This window comes from Hibiscus syriacus, unplaced genomic scaffold (genome assembly GCF_006381635.1).
Source record: "Hibiscus syriacus cultivar Baekdansim isolate YM2019G1 unplaced genomic scaffold, ASM638163v2 tig00002478_pilon, whole genome shotgun sequence".
Classification (NCBI taxonomy): domain Eukaryota; kingdom Viridiplantae; phylum Streptophyta; class Magnoliopsida; order Malvales; family Malvaceae; genus Hibiscus; species Hibiscus syriacus.
Window position 1 is genome coordinate 53,260 of NW_024061930.1, and position 21,208 is coordinate 74,467.

At 32.1% G+C, this 21,208-nt stretch overlaps 2 protein-coding genes across 2 annotated transcripts; both read right to left on the minus strand.

Moving 5' to 3' along the window:
• LOC120145734 lies at positions 1-3,579 on the minus strand. Its single transcript, XM_039159493.1, has 3 exons — positions 1,354-3,579; positions 654-1,077; positions 1-171 (listed from the first exon to the last, which is right to left on the minus strand). The coding sequence occupies exon 1, from the start codon at positions 3,375-3,377 to the stop codon at positions 2,199-2,201; it is 1,179 nt and encodes a 392-aa protein (XP_039015424.1). The 5' UTR covers positions 3,378-3,579; the 3' UTR covers positions 1-171; positions 654-1,077; positions 1,354-2,198.
• A 4,666-nt stretch (positions 3,580-8,245) lies between these two features.
• On the minus strand, positions 8,246-12,681 carry LOC120145724 (protein WVD2-like 3). The gene is made up of 7 exons (XM_039159483.1): positions 12,663-12,681; positions 10,360-10,882; positions 9,867-9,952; positions 9,395-9,488; positions 9,222-9,293; positions 8,959-9,069; positions 8,246-8,791 (listed from the first exon to the last, which is right to left on the minus strand). The coding sequence occupies exons 2-7, from the start codon at positions 10,876-10,878 to the stop codon at positions 8,483-8,485; spliced, it is 1,191 nt and encodes a 396-aa protein (XP_039015414.1). The 5' UTR covers positions 10,879-10,882; positions 12,663-12,681; the 3' UTR covers positions 8,246-8,482.
• Between the last annotated feature and the right edge of the window lie 8,527 nt (positions 12,682-21,208).

The window sequence follows — 21,208 nt, forward strand, 5'->3', positions numbered from 1 at the left end:
ATACAGCACCTCATAAGTATGGTACAAATCAATTGCTGAAACAGGGGAAAAAACATATGGTGCCTAAAAGCCTTTCATTCTTCTTTCTTCAACTGTCATTGCCAGTTGTTCCTCAGATGGGATCTTGCCACCACTTCTTGCAGTTGAATGCAACCATGACATAAGCTCATCCTGCAAGACGAATATATATAGTTTTGGTTCGACTGTTTCTTCAAGAAAATTTCGAAAAACCAAATAAGAGTTATGTAATCTCCCTACCAAGTTGCGATTTTTGATCTTTTACACGATCAAAGAAAGGTACTTTAATGGATCCTAATAACTACTTCCAAGTTTCTGCTATGAGCTATGGTAAACAATGAAAATGTTCAGAAATACCTTAGGTTCTCGTGTAGATAATGTTTATCTTTAACTAAAACTCACAAAGTAGAAGCGGTTATGAATGCTTATGATTACTATTACGATGATAATAGACATTGAACTATCAAAGTTGAATTATAGAAAAAGAAAATTTCAGAGGCAAGAGTGAGTAGATCATTGGATCATCAAGTTGAAAGCTAGAAACATAATTCATGGTACATGCAAACAAAAGACATAGGTACATACGAAGAATCGCGAAACGAGCAATTGAATAGGAAATGAAGTTGGATTTTTACCTCAAGAAAACTGTGGTTGGAGATGTATTGGCTTTCGACAAAGCATTTCATCCCCCTATATTAACGGAAACAGAATTATTGGTCTTTTGCCCTGTCCCTTGTGCGTGTGACCCTGTGTATTTAGAAGGAAATTAATATGCAAAAAATAAACAAAGAGAAAACAGGGAAAATGTCTTTGCATGATTTATGCATAAATAAGTGCGTCCAAATGAGACAGAAACTTAAATAACAATCTGAAAATAATCTTAGTATTAAAAGAATAAACAACCAAACAAGCATGAAATACCACAATCTGCTCAATGTCATGCCAGTTAAACAGGCAACATAATATCCAGTTCCTCCTAATCCTTCCTCTCATTTCCCAAGCCGCAAACGCAGGAAAAACCCTTCAAGATGCGAGAGTGGTATTTGTGAATTCATCCACCTGAAGTTCATGTTGCATTAAAAATCCAAAACGAAGGATTGAATTTTCGGTGATATAAAAGATAATAGCAGCAATCAACCCCGCTCCAGTAAATCATATTCATTTCCCACTCTTTTAGGTACTTCATAGTGAAACCTTTACGGCCCAATGTGCGTAAGGGAATGCTTTTAATTGCATCCTTTTGGTTGAATCTACGACAGCTACATTTGAGCAAAATTTCTGACATAGAACTAGCTAAGAAAATGAAATTACCAATGAAAATGATGGTCTAGTTACTTCAGGATGTCTGTTCGTGACAAACGAAGCAACCTAACAGCATCGAAGATTGTCTTTGTCCTATCTGAAACCTGCTGATTGATCGTATTACCCCAAGATGTCATCTGGTTTTCTTTTTACTCATTTTCCTTCAAACTAGAATATACATGTTTCTTATTCTCATTTGTGTTTGATCTCATTTTGTCCGCATTAACCCCATAACTAGTATCGGGGCCTTACCCATTATCGATCCCACCCTGAATTGTTGTTGGATCAATAGCTTCTTGACTGTATTCTACAAGGTTCTTATTCTCTTCAAATCCTGCATAACAATGCAGTCCACTGAGATTAGCCAAAGAAGCTATACAGACTGATTGGTGTTGACATCTCGACGTGGTAGGACACACAACAGCCTAATGATCAAGCCCAAAGCATCTAATGCACACACGAGTTACTTCTTCCAATTTATTAGAAGACTTCATATTCCTCAGAAGATCTTCAATCTCATTATCTGTTATCTCCGGAAAAAATTGAAAATGATGGCCTTTTCTTCCACAAAAGAAACAGATGATAGTTGAAGTTGTATTGTCCGATACACCATAAGGCATGTTGTGTTTGAGGGCATCTAATCTTCTAGCAAAAAGAGAAGCCATCACTTCTGAATCTTTTATTTTAGAAGAGGGTAAAATAGGGATCACATTACGTTTGGATTTCTGGTCATTTTGAACTATAATTTCCTTGAACCTAATGGATGCCTTAATTTGAGTATCAGAAGGTAATTCTTTACCAGAACCGATTAGTGTCTCTTCGACACATTGCCGCTTAGCCTCCACAATCTTGAGGTTGCTAGAAACATTCACATTGGATCAGGGAGTAATCTTCACGCAGTCACTTGAGCACTCAACGACACCACTGTTATCATAGTTCAGCAAGGAGCTAGAAGGCTTCGGAGTAAACCGAGTTATCCACAAGCTCCCTAGAAGGTTGCTTTTGGAACTAATGTTATGAACCGTCTTTCCCTCAGATGGTGAGTCAGAATTGATGTTTTCAGAATTCATCGCCCTTCGTTTACCCAATAAAGAACTAGAGCTTGCTCTATCTTTCTCCACGTTCACTGCCAAGTTGCACGGATTCTCATTCTCTGAAGAATTTCCCTCAGTGCTCTTACCGGTAGAAAAATTCACCGATGAAATCTTCAGCTGGGCTGGTGAACCTGCTCTACCACTAGAAATTGGTTCTTCTAATCTTTCATTTGATAGCAGAGATACTTTATGTAAGTTAAAAATTTCTGCATGGCAGGCGATTGGAGTAGCATCACTGTCACAAATCTTGTCAGTTTGCTCAACTCCAGTTCGATTGTTTTCATTTTGTATTGTTTCTTGGACCATAGTTTTTGGTGAATACATCGAGTGGAAAAAAGATTGAAACCCAATATATCTGCACCCAGGATCTTGGCTCTTATCAGTTGCATCAAGATTCCTGACAGGAATCTCATGTGACTGGTTAGGATTTGCAACAGTAAGCGTCAAAGATGGTGCCTCATCTTTCGATTTCATAAATCCTTTCATCATATTTGATATCCAGTTCATGCTGTCTTCTTTTACAAGTAACGAGGAACAAGGGCTTTCACCCATTTGCTTTTTCAGTCGTTTGCTCCCCACAATCAACTGTTGCTCAAAGCCCCCTCGTTTTTTGCCTGCACAGAATAATCCAGCACAATTACAACTTTCAGCACTTTCATGGCTGTCATCCTCTTCTTGGGACATCATTCCTTTAACATCTCCATCAGATGAAGCTTTTTCCTTCCCTTTTCTTCTATATCTAAGTATTCTGCTGTTAGTCGGAGAATGTTCATCACCAGATATCTCCTCCGGTTTTATCTCCTTATTGTGTTGAAAGTTCTTTTCAACTTCAGATGCAGATTCTGAACCTGAAACCTTGCTTGTAACACACGCATTATCACCTATCAGAACCCACAAATCGTTTTCAGCAGTTGCCTCCACTTTTTCAATAGGCCAAAGAGTAGAAGAAATGTACCCCTTCATCTTACTTTTCCTCTTTTTATCCTTAAATGAAGCTGATTCATCTTGTTTTCTACCAGGGAGTGTTGGATTTTTCTCCCGTGGTATGCATGCTTCATGTTCATTATCAGTAAGAACTTTAGATGCCAAGACGATCTCCGTTTTTGAAAACTGTGCAACATCCAGTTTCCTTTCATCTGTTTTTTGTTGAGAAGAGAATAAAATATATCAGTTACATGTCAATTCCGGAGAGTAAAAAGGAAAAATATAAACTCTATCCAAATAAAGGAAGTCTAAGCAAATAATTGGCTTAGCAATGACAAAAAACAAGAGAGAAACCATGTCAAGAATTCTTATAATCATGCTCCATAATTAATATATGTCCATTCAAGATGCTGAAACAGTTTAACACGCCAAAAAAAAAACTGTAACGTTTTCTTGGACATGTTACTTTCTCAAGGTGCTAAACAAGTGAATAAGACGACATCATTATGCAATTGGTGGACTTGAAAAATTGTTTTTGATCGAGTCAACTATTTTAGCCACTGGGTTATTGTCTCGACGAGAGGAATATGCTCCTTTAGAATCCACTAGATTTTCAATAAGATTTTCATCAGATTCTCCTATCTTTGGGCTTATATCCTCTACAAAGTTCTCAATTCCTGCAAAAAGGAGAGTTTCTCGGCAATTTTAGAGAAAAAGAATTAAATCTTACGACAACACGAACAAATAAAATAAATGAATGAATTATACGAACTTGACATGCCTTTGGAAGAATTATCACTATCATTCTGCTGTTCATGACATAATTTGATAGTATCATCATTCCCAACAGATTTGTCTAAATTTTCTATATTGGCAACCTTGGGATTCATATCATGAAATGCCGATACGGATTTATTGGAAATTTCTTCATCGATAGGCTTGTCATCACTTGACCTTGCAGATGCATTAGTTTCTTGTAGTGAGAAAAACATATGGCTTCCTGCACCCCAAACGAGGGAATGTTTTTATCAGCAAAGCAGCACTCAGTACATTTGGGACAGAGACCTTTCCTTGGAGACCAAACTAATTCTGACAGCAGGTCAGTGGCTACAATTGGGACAGAGACCTTTCCTTGAAAATATTTTTTATTTTAATAATTAAAAAAATATTTTTAAACATCATTTTTTATTTCAAACACTTGAAAACATGGTAATCTAGTGAGCCCTATTTTGATGATTAGGAGAGGAATTAAGTGTGGACCTCCACTTATCTTATTGTCGTCACGTCCTGACCTATAACCCTTAAAATATCAGGACCGGGCCTGGCTTGGCCACAACTGGAATACCCCAGAGCAAGTCTTAAATCAGTCACTGATTCTATGTTGTCACTCTCAAAGATCATTTTTTGCTCGATGATTCCTTCAGTTCGGAATCCTGAAATCTCAGGAGAGTTAATGTCAGGTCATAGAATTGTGTTGCAAAAGAACGAAAAATTAACCATTCTCTAAAATGCGATTTTTGAAAACAGTTTTGATACTACTTAAAACTTTAATTGGATCTCAAGACTGCAACATGATACTCTCTTTACATTGCATTCAGGAACCTCGGGAACCATATTTAAACAAAGAATGCAAAAGAGAAAATATCATAGAAAATTCATTTTTTGTACAAAAATCTTCCACCATTTTTGTAGAGAGAATAAGACAAGCATAAAGCTGCAAACAAACTTCTGAACTTGAACAATGTGCATGGCTCACATATTACGTTACCCAGACTCGCGGTGAGTAAAGGATAAGGGTATCAGTCAGAAATGAGTATGCCGTAGGTCCCTTATCCATGTCAGAATAAGCGTTGGGCACCAATACTTTCGGAAAATCAAAGAGTTAGGGTAACATGCTTGACACTATGTATTGGACATAATCATTTGTCCAAATTCTTTTGGTGAATAATTGCCACAACTATAAACTCTAATCCAAAAAAGAAATTGACCATAATTTTAGAGTTCATGAGGCATAAAACCAATAATTATTCATATCTACAGAACCAGATGGACGAGGAATGTTATCTACAATCAATTACACCATCCCAAGAGAAGATATCATGCAAAAAAGACCAATTTATATCATGCTGGCAATCACTCGTTTCTCTAATCCACTCTACCAATATCAACTTATGTAACGAAATTATTCGATTTTTTGCAATAAATTCATGATACAAGAATGTGAAACACCAATAAGAAAATCTATACCAAATGCAACTATATCATGGGAATCCAATATTAAGCACTCGAATTTCATTCTAGTAATTGAATGGAAGGTATAACAAATCAAGCTAGATGAAGATACAGAAAGTCACTTATCCTAGAACCTGCACCATAGTGCAGGAAAACAGTTTACTCTTCTTGCTGAAACAACATTCAAATTCCTTCACAAAAAATAGTATTTTAATCGACATTAATCATATTCTTCTACAAATTTCCTCATATTTTCACTGCTCAATCAATGCATATCCAAGCTCTGTAGCAGTGTGTGTGATTTTTGTGTTTACATAAATACATAATTCTAAATAAATAAATCCTAAAGTTTGTGACTTGTTTGTTTAACTCAACAATTTATAAGGCATAAATGCTAATTGAATCATTAGTTTTAATAAATTGGATTGCTAGTTTTCCCCAATTGGGATTGTACATACGAATTCGAAAATCGAAAGGGATATATAGTGATATATCGTAACAAAAATCCTACCTCACACGCTATTTAGCAAAGAATAATAACAAACATGATAGAGATTAATCTCTTATCCGAACAATTGCATAAAAAGAAAGAACACGGTAGACTAAGTTTAAGAAGAAAAGAAAAGATTTGATCCCTTATCCTAAAATAATTTCATAAAAGAGGGAAAATTCACAATGCCTTGTCTATCATTCAGTTTAAATTAATGGATCACACATCGAACCAAGCAACATTTGTTCAACACAAACGTAAGCACAGATTGACAAGGAACCCCATCTTTTGCTACATAGAAATCAAATTCATGGAACCGGCGATGCAACCGAAGCAGTTTAGGCATAGGTTTGGTTGAAGCTAAGCTTAGATTTTTCACACAAATTGGCTTTCTCCTAGAAGTCAATCCTCTAATTTACTTGAACAGTTGCATCAGAAACCAGTCCTTCTAAACAAGCTCCTAATTCCCCACAAAAATACTAAGTTTAACAAATTTGAACATAATATAAGATGAAAATCAAACATTTAATAAAAATATCTTATAAGTTTCATTGAAAATACCTTCACAGATGAAAAGATTCAATGCAATGAGATAACACATTCACACATATCTACCACAAAAGGAAAAAAAAGGCTATCTACAACATAAATAAACAGCACCACAGAAGGCAGTAATATTGTTTAGTTTCAATTCATAAAGCATCATGCAAAGGCATCCCATGGGCAAAAAGATTAATAAAATAGGGAAAAAAGCATATAAAGTAGGGGGGGAAATACATATTTCAGAATAGGCAAGAAAAGAAGCAAAGTGATAAGTGCAAAAACCATGTGAAATTGAGGGGAAAATATAAAAATATACCCGAGGGAGAAAAAAAGCCTGATCTATGGAGACCCACATACCTCTTGCACTCTAAATCCATGGAAAATATAGCTAATTCCTTTTGCAACTTTTTTTATAATTATTATTAAAAGCCCAGAAAAGGAAATTAACTATTTTTTTGAGTTTTGTTCTGCTGTGAGAGAAAAGAGATGTTTTATCTTAGTTTGCAACTGCATGCCAATGACACTAATCACACAGATTATCTCTTTTCATTCCTAAACCAACGTCAACTGCCTTCCATATTCAAAGAGGTTAAACAAACTTGCCTTATTTTCACTTGCCATTAACTTTTGGAGGTTAAACACAACTCACTTTTGCCGCTACTCATAAAAAGAAAGAAAGAGGGGTATTCGGGATAAATTTACAGGGAATGTTACATACTGATATATTGTTAAGGCTTAATATAAAAATATTTATTTAAATTAAATATTTTTCTTAAATTATTGTCTAATTTTTTTTGTCAATCTAATTACATAACTTTATAACTATTGTCATTTTAGGTATCCGTCGTTAAAAATTATATTAATTTACAAATGTCACATTTTGGTAATTTAAAAAATTTATTTAAAATAAAAACTATAATTATAATTTTTAAAAAAACTCAATATTTTTCAAATTTTAAAAATATCACAACTTTAAAAGAACTCTAAATACAGTCCCTATACCCACGCCGACCATTGTCCTTTGTTGTCATCGTTATGGTCAACGAAACTTACTCTCGATCACACCTCAAGCCGATGACCAACCACCCGATTAACAACCACCAACGAATCCCAATCACGATTTAAATCTAAAAACCCTAAATCCAATGACATTCATTCTAGAATTTTACGTGATTTTTATAATCGAAAGTTGATTTAACCATTTTCTTTAATTATATGGAATGATTACATGATAGTATGTGTTCAAAATCTTTCTAAGTCATTGACAATGCATACACATCTTACAAATATAATTACTCGAACCCAATACCTCTAAGGGGAACAATACTCTCTTCTACTACCGAATTAACTTCAAGACTTCAATCCCTATTTTTGATTCAGCCATTGTTGAATTTAATTATTTTAAACGAAAATTGAGAATTTAGATCATCAACTATTTTTGGATTCAGCCCTTTTACAATTACATCGTGGATTTAGTTATCAACAGCTTAATAGTTTATAGAAAATGAATTAATAAAATTCAACGGTTTAATTATTTATATATAAAATATTAACAAAAATTATCAACTCAAGTATGTGTATAGAAAGGACTACTCTAACTTCTTATTTTAAGTCTGTTTTGGAAAATAAACAGAAAGGAAAATATGATAAAATTTTATTGAATTGTTCAAATAAGTGAATTGGAGTGTCTTGACTGAAATATTACAGCAAATCAGGGACGTTTATATATATGAACATAACTTACAGAAATTTACACTTAATAACAACCCAAAAAACAAGTCTTTGCAGCTTTAAGACAACAAAATAAACATTCTTTAGTGAAATCACGAGAAAACGAGGAATAAGCCATTCCCCTTAAATTAGAAAACTCACCAGAAACTCAAGTTAGGAAATTAATGTCTGAGTCAGTGTGGCCATTTGCCTTGGGTGGAATTGACTCACTCATCTCTTGTGCTTTCAAGGATTCATCTTTGAATTTCAATGGACCATTGCCATTCTGGACGTTGTTTTGATTCTTTTTGTTTGCTGAACCAAAAGTGGCGGCGATAATGTCTTCTCTTAGACTACCCAAACTGTGACGATTTTTGTGATAAGCACCTTTTACCTTCTCACCCTGACTTGAAGTGACTGGACCACTACAACTCTTCCTCCGACCTAGCTTCGGAGACTTTGCACGAGTTGGTGGCATCTGGCGTGCACACAAAACACATATCAAAATTTAAGCAAAAAATGCAGAGTATGTATTTCATTGACAATGAATTATACACTTATTGTTGCTGATATCTAATTAAATAGTGAATTAACTGTTTGGCCAGGTTAATTATGGATAAAGATCAATGAAAATCGGTACTATACCTTTTTCAGCTCAACTTTTGGTGGTGGTCCCTCATGGTAGAAGCTTGGCATTGGACTTGCCTTGAATGCCAAACTCTTCCTGAATTGCTTGATGGCTGCCTCCATCTCTTCCTTGAAAGTTTTCAAAAAAAATTTCAAGTTAGACGCAAGGGGGAAATAATAATTTAGGAACTTAATCATCTGCCTCGGACAGTAAACTAGAAAAAGTAGACATGAGAGATAGAGACAGAGAGAGATGTAGGTAGCATGGTGAGCTGTTGCACCTTAGTCCGGGCTTCACTTTGGGTTTTTTCGGCCTCCAGAGCTTGGTGTTTCTCCTCCAGTTTCGAATAGAACTACAAGAAAACAACAAAGTGAGACAAGGATTTGTGTTTCAGATTTTGCAGATGCTAATTTGAAGGCAGATGCAAATATCATGTCCAAGTCACAGCAATACCTCCTTCCTCTTCTCCGCACGCTCAGAACATCGAAATGTAGGAGCTGATGCAACAGTTGACTTCGGCTTAGCAGTCCGGGAAGACTCCAAAGTGCTTTGTATAGTCAAGGGATAACATCTGTGATTTCTGGACATAGATGAATCCATGCTTTGCCATGGGCTTGCAGTGCCATCAAATCTAATGCATTTTTTACAAATTTTTGACAATAAACGTTTCCATTTAACCATGTTTAGTGTTCATAATTTGACAACTTTTTTGCTAATTGAGCAATTTTTTTCTCAATTACAACAGCAGAACGTGTGGACATTTTGGAAGATAATATCAACATTCCCGATACCAAATTTTCAAACAGAAGATACCCTACATATAAGAACATATGAATTTGAACAGAAAGACAGCATGTCAAAGATAACAACAAACAAGTGTAGAAAAAGCATAAGTGAGCTTAAAATACAAGTAGAAAGAGGATATATGGAATTAACAGAATAAGATTCATCATCATCAGGATGCTTCTTGTTATTAGGTTGCAGAGGTTTCCTCAAGACCGATTGTGGCTGCTGGCAAACATATAGACACTTCATGAGCAACTATGAGGGAGAGAAAACAAAGGAAAGATATTTCTATGCTCGTAGTTGATCAATCAATGATTCACTGCTGAGTTTATTATTCCCTTTTGTAAACATCTCCATTTCTGAATTTATACTTTAAAAAAGTGCAGGCTATTAATTGCGGCACGATGCTATTCCTTCAGGTTTTCATTAAGAGCATGCACAGAAATGTTAAAATGAATTAAAGATCCAGAGGAAGAAAATTTTGCAGATATTACCAATCAATATAGTTTTCATCAATTTATACAGATTCTAACACATAACTTGACCAAGGCCTGTGCCTCAAGTATATATTACTTGCACTCCCATGGATCGGGGACTTTAAAGAAAGCGATATCTTTAATGAGGAAGGTTACCTGATTCTGTTTTCTTGGGTCTGGATGAAGTGCACCAGTTGTGTTAGAAGATTTGTTCAAACCAGTCCCAGTGCAAGCTTCAGCTGATGCCAGACGAGTTCCAGATGAAGCACGCTTTTCAGTTGCAAGGGCAAATGGATGCGGAACAGTGTGCTTTGTTCGGATATTTGCTACAGCATGTTTTGATTCATGCTTGGAAACTCTTGATTTTTTATACTTTGCTTTGCCAGTGTCAAGATTGGAGCTTAACATGCTTTGCTCTTCCTTAGTGTTCTCAATGTGACTTAGTTCAGATTTCAGCACTGAATTTTCAGTAGTGCATTCCTTCACCTCATATTCTTTTGCTTCAGAGCCTTCTTCTGTACCTTGGAGATCAGGATCCCCGTTCACATATGACTGCATGGCATCGTGATGACTATGAAATGCTTCATCATTTGAATCAAGTGAAAATCCATTTGACTGCACTATTATAGAATCTGATTGCTTGTCCATGCAGATATCAGTAACTTCTACTCCCATTGAACTGCACATTTCAATTGCAACATCCAAAATGCCATCAGAAACCTCATATTGATGCTTGTTTACAGAAAACCATAAACAAGTTTAATCACCATTAGATTGATGGAAATCATGCTATTTCAGAGCAATCAATCATCTTTAGATGCAATGGCATATAATAAAGTTTTATCTCAATCACCCCAATGAAGATAGAACAGAAGGAATAATATAGATTCTATAGACCCCAAATATAGAAGTTATAGAGTAATTTCTTCAATTGCAATTCAAATGGTACATAAAGAGAATATCAGATATGATATCAAGTGAAAAGTCAACGCTTTGCAGTTAGAGAAAGACTTCAAGAAAGTATCTCTCTTCCTCAGCACTAATAAAGCCCTGCACTTTGACAGGATTGCTCTTTAATAGGCTTATTAATTGATTCTTAGGTATGCTCCATACCTACATTATCCACGCTAATAGTTAGTGTTAGATAAGGGTATGTGTCTAATATTGCACAATCATTTATATGATATTTTTCTATATACTTGAAGGATTATACTCCCATAACAATGTTGGATATGCATTGGACACAGGTATAGAGAAAATGAAATATCCATGTAACATAGCTCCATACAAGACCAAGGCTTTTCCTCTCCCGTAAACTAAGCTCAATTATCATCAGGAATGAAACTAATCACTAAAAGGGAATCAAAGAACTGATACTGTGAAAGATGAATAGTTCTTTCGAGGCGAAAGAGGAGCAAATACCAAAGACATTCACACTAAACCAAAAAATAAACCTTGACAATTGACATGAAAATACTTTTTGCATAAAAAGAAATTGGCTTCACCGACCAGGAAAGACATCTTTGATTTCTTTATGGAAAAAAATCAACTGACATTGTTCATGCAGCGACCCTTCACAGGCTACACCGTACAGACTTTGTAAAAATTATAGGAAAAAGGAATCATTTGCATCTATTAAAAGGGATTGCTTTGTCCATAATTCTCATAAAAGTCCAATAAGTCAATTCAATCATAATCACAACAGAGCATAAAGCAACAATCATAAGTCAAAAGCCACACCAAAGCAAAGGAAAAAGAATGGAGAACTTTGTTTTGATAGAACAAAAGAATATTCCTATCATTTGAATTTAGAATCAAAGGAAATTGATAAAACCTGGACTGATTCCAAAATCAATTCTATTCACACCAAGATTGTAACATGTAATCATAGATGTCCCTAATGAAAACCGGTAATGCTATCTACTTAAAAACACAGATATGCACTTTCGAGGCTTAGGAATCTCATTCAACCCTCCAAAAAGGACAGAAAAAATGATAATTGTACCAGCAATGGTTACTAACTCTCCATTTGGTTCCTGGAAAATCAAAAGCAAAAGAGAACCTAAAATGCTATACATAAACAAACCTGAGTTTCTTAAAACAATCCAATACTTCAACTCAACTAAACTGGCATTAAATTTTCATTATTTTCACATCACAGCAATATCCCTCGAAACCACTCAAAAAAGGAAAAGTGTCATCCGGATTTGTGTGAATATTGTAAAACAAAAAACAAAATCTATAACCCCAAACAAAACCAAAGCAAAAACACCCTTTTTCTGAATGCAGGAAAATAAATGAAATCTAAGTTCAGATCAAACAATGGAAAAAAAAACATTCAAACACAGATTTGGAATTTTTTTTAAAAAACGGAAATTTTTAACGTGTATTTAATCCAAGAAGAAGAAGGGATCACAAGTTTTGAAATGGGAGAGGGGGATGAGTGGTAAATTACTCACGCTTTTGGTCCGGTTTGATGAACAACAAAAATCTCTTTGATTCGCCTTATTGAGCTGTTCCCGCTGTGTCTGTGCTCCTTTTGGTCATGTGTTTGAGAATGTTTCTGTTTATTAATATATGTACCTGCTTCGTCGGTGTTAACGTTGTCACTTAACGCTGTTTATCTGATTCTTTTAGGGTAAACTACGAGTTTAGTAGCTAAACTATACATTTTGGTCTATTTCAGCACCTAAACCTTCAAGTTTTTCAAAATCATACCTTACATTTATTTTATTTCATTTTAGGTTCCGCGTTAAAAACTTAATGCGTTTAGTTCATAAACTATCAGTTTTGGTATTTTTTAATACATATACTTTTAATTTTTTTTCAAAACTTAATGTTAAGTTTTTTATGGGAGTACTAAAATGAAACAAAAACTAAACGTTATGCATGATTTTGAAAATATTAAAAGTTTAGTATTAAAACAAATCAAAACTGATAGTTTAAATACTAAATGTATAATTTACCCTATTTTTAATGGCGGAAATTATAATAATAATAAGAAAGGTGAGTTTGATGCTGGAATCATATAATCTTTTTTAAAAACATATTTCCCTAAATTTTGGCTTTCCTTTTGGCTTTCTCTTAATTTTGCTAATATTTTTTATTAATTACATTTGACATTATCTCATACTTCAATCCCTATATTTCAAAATAAATTGACTGGGTCAAAAATATTAATATCATATTTAAAGATGGACATGTAATTTGAATCTGACGGGATTCGATCTAATTCAACTTGATAGGATTGAGATTTTAAATATATATATATTTAAGTTCGATTCAAGTTTAAGTTTAGGGTGAAAATTAACTGACTATACTTGATATGATAAAAATAGTATAATTGACTTTTTATATATTTAGGGATAATTAATAATATCTCTCTTTTATATTTTTTAATTAGATCTCTATTTTATTTAATAAAAACTAAAATTATATATGTATTGGGTAGGGAGATGATTTTTATCCTACAAAAATCGAATCGGATTTTGAGTGGATAAAACTTTCTTAAACTCAAATCGAACCAGATGATGAGTAAAATCATAGTATACTCGAATCAAATTCAGATGGATGAAAAGTATATTTAAAAGAAAACTTTACAGATCAAATATTTTAATTATATATAATTTAAGTAGTACATGATATTTTATATTTTAACATTAAACATATTTGAAAGGAATAATATAACATTTTGTACCTATATTTTAATATATATCTAATTTATTAAATGTACTTTTAAAATGTAATTTGGAATTTTTTTGACAGTATACTATAATACATATAATTTAATAAAATATCTAATATGGTAATTATATATGTTTTGAAATATTTAATACAATATGTACATTATCATATCGTATATTATTATAGTATTTGGGTTAACATTATTTGTAAGTGCCATAAACGAACAATCATTTAGTGTATTATTACGGTATATAGATTAATATTATTGGTAAGTATCAAATCAATCAATTAAAATTTTCAAATATTTTAATAATATACATAATGATAATTGATATATTTTATAAAATACATATATCATATTAGCCACTTTCAAAATATATATACCATATTGAATATTTTATCAAAGTGTATTTACCAATGTGGCATTATTCTTATTTAAAATAAATGGATCGGATTTTAGACGTATATGTAGTTATCATATTGGCAACTTAGATCAACTAGATTAGGTTGTACGGGTGGCGACATAGGCGATGTATACATACGACAAACTTACTATGAAGTTCTACATTCTTTGTATTACCAACATTATACGTATGTAAATCTACATTAAGAAAAGGGAGAAAATATCTTTAATTTATGTAATTCGAAGACTTGGCAGTTGACAAGAAGTGTAAAGATGAATCTAAGGTTGATAGAATTTTTAAAAAAAATATATATATATTAATATAACTTAATTTAAATTAGATGGAGACTATTGGGCAATTAGTTTTAGATTCAGTTTAATTAAATGTATAGGAATGAAGCTTGGAATACCATTGATTATCATTGATATAACAACTTGAAGAATTGTTCTTTATATTTATCTGCACTTTAACATCAAATTGGCATTTGTTCCATTAAAAGACCCAATCATAAAAAGATAATTTAGCATGACGAGTGTCCTTAATCCAACTTTATGTTATATATTATTATCCCCTCTTACTAAATTTGTCATAAAAATATTTTAAAAAATTAAATTTATAAAATATATATTTCAAAACGACTTGATTAAAGGTTTTAAAAAAATATTTTTTCATATTTTTATCAATGATAAATTTTAAATAATAATAAGACAAAATTAAAAAAAAATTGATTAAAACAAATCAATAATAAACCGTTTAAGTGGGACAGAGGAAGTATTATTATTTCCACAATACCATGAGGTCTTTTAAAATATTGTCTAACTTTAAAAATTTTAGAGTGAACTATATGTTTTATCACTTTTGATTCATTTTGATCACCTAACTATTATCTTCTAAAATCATATATAGCGTTACGTTTTGGTTTTATTTTGGTCATACATCGTTAACAAATCAACAGAGTTGCTGACATGATATTTTTTTTAAAAAAACAATGATGATGTAACATTATCTTATGGTGACACATCAATATCATCATTAATTTTTTAACGGTGAGTAACCAAAATGAAACCAAAACATAACATTAGGTATGATGTTGAAACAAAAAATAGTTGGATGATCAAAATAGAACAAAAGTAATAATAGGGGTACTAAACGTTTAGTTTACCCAAAATTTTATTCTCATCTTTTAAAAATAAAACCTAAACAAAAACTTTGGGTTTAAACTAATATCAAGAAGGGAAATCATGAACATTTAGTGTGATAATTGAGCAAGTGAAATGGAGGTTTGATAGTTGTAGTTAACCATGCACCAAAAAGGGAAATCATGTAGAATTTGGTGCGAGTATTATTAAGCTTCCGTCAACTAAAGATTGATGACAAAATGATACAAATTTGAGACAATATATTTCCTAGAGAGTGACCTCTCACTAACACACCATCCCAAGGGGTTATAATATTGGGGGATTAGTTGGTGAGTTTAGTTGCTACATAAACACAATGGAGTTGTCATATCTGTCCAAAAGATGTTCGTATCTTAACCAAAAAGTTAAGAAAGAGAAGAAGGTTTATAATAATTGATGAGCCCACCCATCCCATCTTTGATTATTCCTTTTGAACCCCTTTTGATAAAGCCCTAACACCTTCTCTATTAAACTTGATTTGATACCTACCCCTTTATTTGCTTTGAATTTTCCAATTTCACCCCCATACGCCATACCCTGCTAGTTTGAATTTCCCAATTTTGTATGAACGGACACAAAAGAAATTTTAGGGTGGATACAATAAGTAAAATAAATAATTATCTGAATAAAATTCGAATTTCATTATGCGCATTAATCCACCATGGGATCTTACTGGATTCACCACTGCTCTTGACTCTTGTTAATCTTAATCGAGGGCGGATCCAGGCTATGGATAGGATGGATAAATATTTATCCTGAGATCTAATTTTTTATGATAATTATATGTTATATTAATTGTACTCATTCTAAGATTATATATATATATCCATACTAAAAAATATGTTTGAATATGTAACTTAATAATGGTTTTTAAAATTTGGGAGTTTCACATTAAAGTTTTGGTGAACAAACTTTGGGTGTGGAGCATAGTTCCGCACAGATGCATTTGGTAGACTAAATGGTTGTTTTGTTTGTTGCACACAGCCAGTGGCTGATGTACTCCATGTTCAAGACTAGCATGTGCTGATCTTAAAATTTAATATTTTTTTAAATATTTATTTATTTTAAAATTTTATTTATACTAATTCTATACAAAATTTTTAAGTTATTAATATATATATATATATATGCACACCCTAAAAATATCCACACTACATGCAACATTTGTTTTCCTGAGATTCTAGGTATGTTGTGGTCGGTTAACACTAGTGCGGAGGATTAGGAATCTTTTTAGGAAAGAGGATTGGGATTTGCAATTTTCTTTTATGATTAACTATATAACAGCCATGCTCCATTAGCTTAGCCTTTCTAGGCGTTCTTTCGATTAAAAAAATTTATTTGCATCACATGTCCTCAAAATATGATCCTCATTTTAAATTGGACTCTAAACTTTTAAGTGTTTCAATTTCATACCTAAACTATGATTACAGTTCTAAATTAGTCCTCAATTTTTTTAACATTTTGACTTCATCCTCAAACTATGACCTTCATCATAAATTAGTCCTCAAACTTTCTAAACATTCCAATTTCATCCCAAATTATACACATATAATAATTACATCTCTTGTTAATAAAATCGTTGGGCCTTCGACCTCAATTTTGGTTTTCAAAGACCTGAACAATTTTTGGTGGTCCAATCACGCCTAAACTGATTGGTGGCGACTCCCATCAATTGTTAGAAGTCTTAGTATATTTTTATTTTGTTATAAGAAATGGTGTCGACATTTATATATTTTGTTATGATTATATTGTCAATAATTTAAAAGAAATAAAATTTTAGTGAAAATTAGATAAGAAATGTTTTTAAAAAGTTTCATGTGGCGTTCATGACTCGTATTCAATAACAAATACGGGAATAAGGTGTTACACCCCAACCACCGTCTCCACAACAATCCCTCTTTCTCTCTTTTGAGCACCGGGAAAACCCCCCATAGGGGCAAAAAAACACCTCCAAAATTGGAGGGTCACGCATGTTTCTGTTTATTTTGTATTGTCCTACTGCATCGTTTTCAAACAAGGGTTCCATTAAAAGAACGAAAGCAAAATTTTATCTAAATGTCAACTTTAACTATTCTCAACTAAGTTGGGAAAAGTTTTTTTGCCATAGAAAAGATAAACTAAAATACACATTTTTGTTACTTTTAACATAGGCAAGGCTCATAAACAAAATAAATTAAATGGTTTACAACAATTGTATATTTCAACAACACAAAAATCAAGTCTCACATAAATGACTAATCACCTCTTTTTGACAATGAAGCAGTTTTTAGCAAAAACTGAGGGCATTGTATGCCTCCAAGTTATTTATTCCCTTTTTTGTGCATTGATATTTAGGTGGTGTTTGTTTTTACAGAGGTAAAAGGTCTGCAGTCAACGGACCACATTTGCAGGCATCTGTAACAGAAGATGTGGACCAAAAGTCTGCAGTCTGCAAGAAGAAGACTGTTTGTTTTTTAATATCTGCAGACTGCTAAAATAAACTGAAATATAAATAAACTGATTTTTTTTAAACTATACTCAAATAACCATTTTTGCTATTAATTTTTAAAAAAATATAAAATGTCATTAAATTTAATGAATTATTACAAAATAATCACTATAATGTTGTAATAAATTATAAAAGTTCGATAATATAATAATTATTTTAGAGTATTTAGATAAATTTATTAATAATTTTATAATCTTTTAATAAATTTTATAATTATTTTATAATTTTTTAAACTTTATTGACGAAAATGATCATTGGTATACAACTCAACAATATCTAATATACTTTATTTAAAAAAATATATTAAAAAAATATTATATGAATTTTATTATTATAAATTATTACATCTACAGACTATTAGATTTTGGTTTTAATAATATATATCATTTTAAAAATTATTATTAAATCAATCGATAATGAAATCAATTTGATTTTAATTCAATCTGTTTGTTTCGGTTTAAGTAATTGTTAAAAAAATTATATTTTAATTCTCAATTATTATCGATTCACAAATATATCAATACTCGATTTTATAATATCATTTAAATCATCTTAATTTATTCGAGTGGTACAATCCGATTCTAGTAACATCAAAAAATATATATATAATATACTCCATATAATATACATCAATTAGTATTTTTCTATTTATAAAAAATATATTATTTGTTTTTTATTTATTTATTTTGTATAAAGGTACTTTCGTACTTTACCAGAATTAAATTATAAGAATCAGATTTTTCAATAGTGTGAATATTTTTTTATTAAAATATTTATTTTGTTTTTTAATGCTAATAATTGTATGTCCCCGTGATTTTCTAAGTTTTTATATAAAAAAAAGTTTATTAAGTTTAATTGTATAATATTTTTTACTAAGTTTAAAATATTTTTTCAAATAAAGTATATTAGATATCGTTGAGTTATGTACAAATTATCATTTTCGTCAATAAAGTTTAAAAAATTATAAAAATACTTATTAAATTTATTAAAAGATTATAAAATTATTAATAAATTTATCTAAATACTATAAAATAATTATTATATTATCGATCTTTTATAATTTATCACAACATTATAGTGACTATTTTGTAATAATTCATTAAATTTAATGATATTTTATAATTTTTAAAAAATTAATAGCAAAAATGGTTCTTTGAAGAGGTTAGAAGAGATTTGAAGACATAAGTCCACGTCTGTGCCAAGAAGAGGACACACAGACGTTAGAAGAGCTTATATCTTCTAAAAAACAAATGGTCTGCGAAGCCCAATGTCTGCGTGACGCAGATATAAAAGCTTTGAAGATCTTAAACAGTGAAAACAAACACCACCTTAATCATAGGGGTTTAGATACTAGGAGAACATGTAGTCATATTTTTAAAAGTATTTTCTTTCTCTTTTCTGAAAACGTCACTTTAGATCTTATTATAACATGTGTGAAGTAAACACCGTCTTCCCTTAGGGAAATGGAAGGTAATGTTTTACTAACACTTGTATCTACTTGTAAATCCACAGTGACTAAACTTTTGGAAGTATTAGCTGCTTTTTTCATTAAACCATAACTAGTGTTTGACTTTTGCATTTAGTAGTAACTCCATGAATGGATGTGGAGCTCAAAGCATTTGCATGGAACCCTAGGAGTTATTTTGGTTCCTTAGGGTTCTTCTCTTCTAACATGCCAACCATGGTTAGGACTTAGGTATTTCTCATCACCTTCTTCACCGCAATATCGCTATTCTTTCCTTTTCCCTCTATCTCATCTCTGTTGAACTAGTTAATCTTTATATGGTAAGCGTATGGATTTGGATTGTAACTGGGGATATTCTTCTCCATTCATGACCATGATGCGTGGTTTGAGAATGGATTTGCCACTTTCAAGCTTGTTATCATTTCAGACTATTAAGTCTATGTTGCTATAATGCTTTGCCCTTGATGTCCTAAACTTAAATAAAGAGAATCCGAAAGAACGAGCTTGGATTACTAGAAGCAAAGGTATGAGACTTGGAAATTTTGTGTTTTGGGAGCAAACCTGAAGCGAGGAGTAGACGAAGGGTTTGAGTAATGATTTTAGGTGGGTAGATGTAAACGTACACAGAGCAAAGTGCAAGTTTGCGTTGTGGAAGAGTGAGTGTGGTGGAGAATAACAACTATGGTCGCTGAAGCCGAAATGAAAGAGGATGGATGTGAGATTGGCGAGCAACAAATAGGCGATGGAGAATGGAGACAAATGAGTGGAAAACAAGCAATTGGGCTGTGAAATATGCCATGTTATCACATAGTTAAGAAGAAAACGGTAGGGTGATTGAAAATTTTAATAAATAAAGTTAAGTTATTAAATTTAAAACTTTTAAAGTACAATGAGTAAAATAAGAGTGATAAGAAAATTCAATATTAAATTTGTAATTTATCAAAAATAATAAACCTATGCATTTCAAATACATATTCGAATTAATATTATTCATTATTAGGTTAAGTGTGATATTAAGAGAAGATAGGGGCAATTATAGATGAGGTGAGTCCAAAGGCGAGCTTTGGTGAGCTGTGAAACAATGAAAATAATTAGGTGCGGAGAAAGAAGAAATGGAGAGCAAATAGTGGAGTAAAGGGAGGGTGCATTTTAAGACAGTTGGTAGAGCGCAAGTCTCTTAATCTTGTGGTCGTGGGATTGAGTCTCACGGTGGGAAATTCATAATTCTGATGCTCTCAACCTGGCGTTGGGGGCAGCCTACTACCTTACCTCCCCTCACCCCATTACATATGGGAATAGGGTCAACTAATTTTATACTGTGGGAGTCATGTTCCATGGTAAAAATACATATGATTGATCAGTTTTATTGGTCCATCGTCCTTAGATTATAAGTACCAACGGCTATGATTGCTGACCATCACCTCTTAATCTTATCATCATCCATCCCTTGAAACTACTAGTCAATTTAGAGGTGGCAATTTGATAGAGTTTTTTTAGTGAAGGAATTATTTTCACCAATACAACTATTTTCGATAAGGATTTATTTTTATGCATTGATAATTTACAAATTTGTATATTATTAATTTATATAAATTAATACATTGTGTCAGATTGAGTTTTATTTTATAATAAAATATATAAATTTATAAATTAAATCGAATTAAAGGTGATTGAAGATCAATTAGGAGTCCTTATTAATTACACATTAGAAAGTGAATTGCTTAGACATCTAATTGTTTAAATATTGAGTTTCAAACCGAATCTTAAATGTTATGAATTGGTTGAA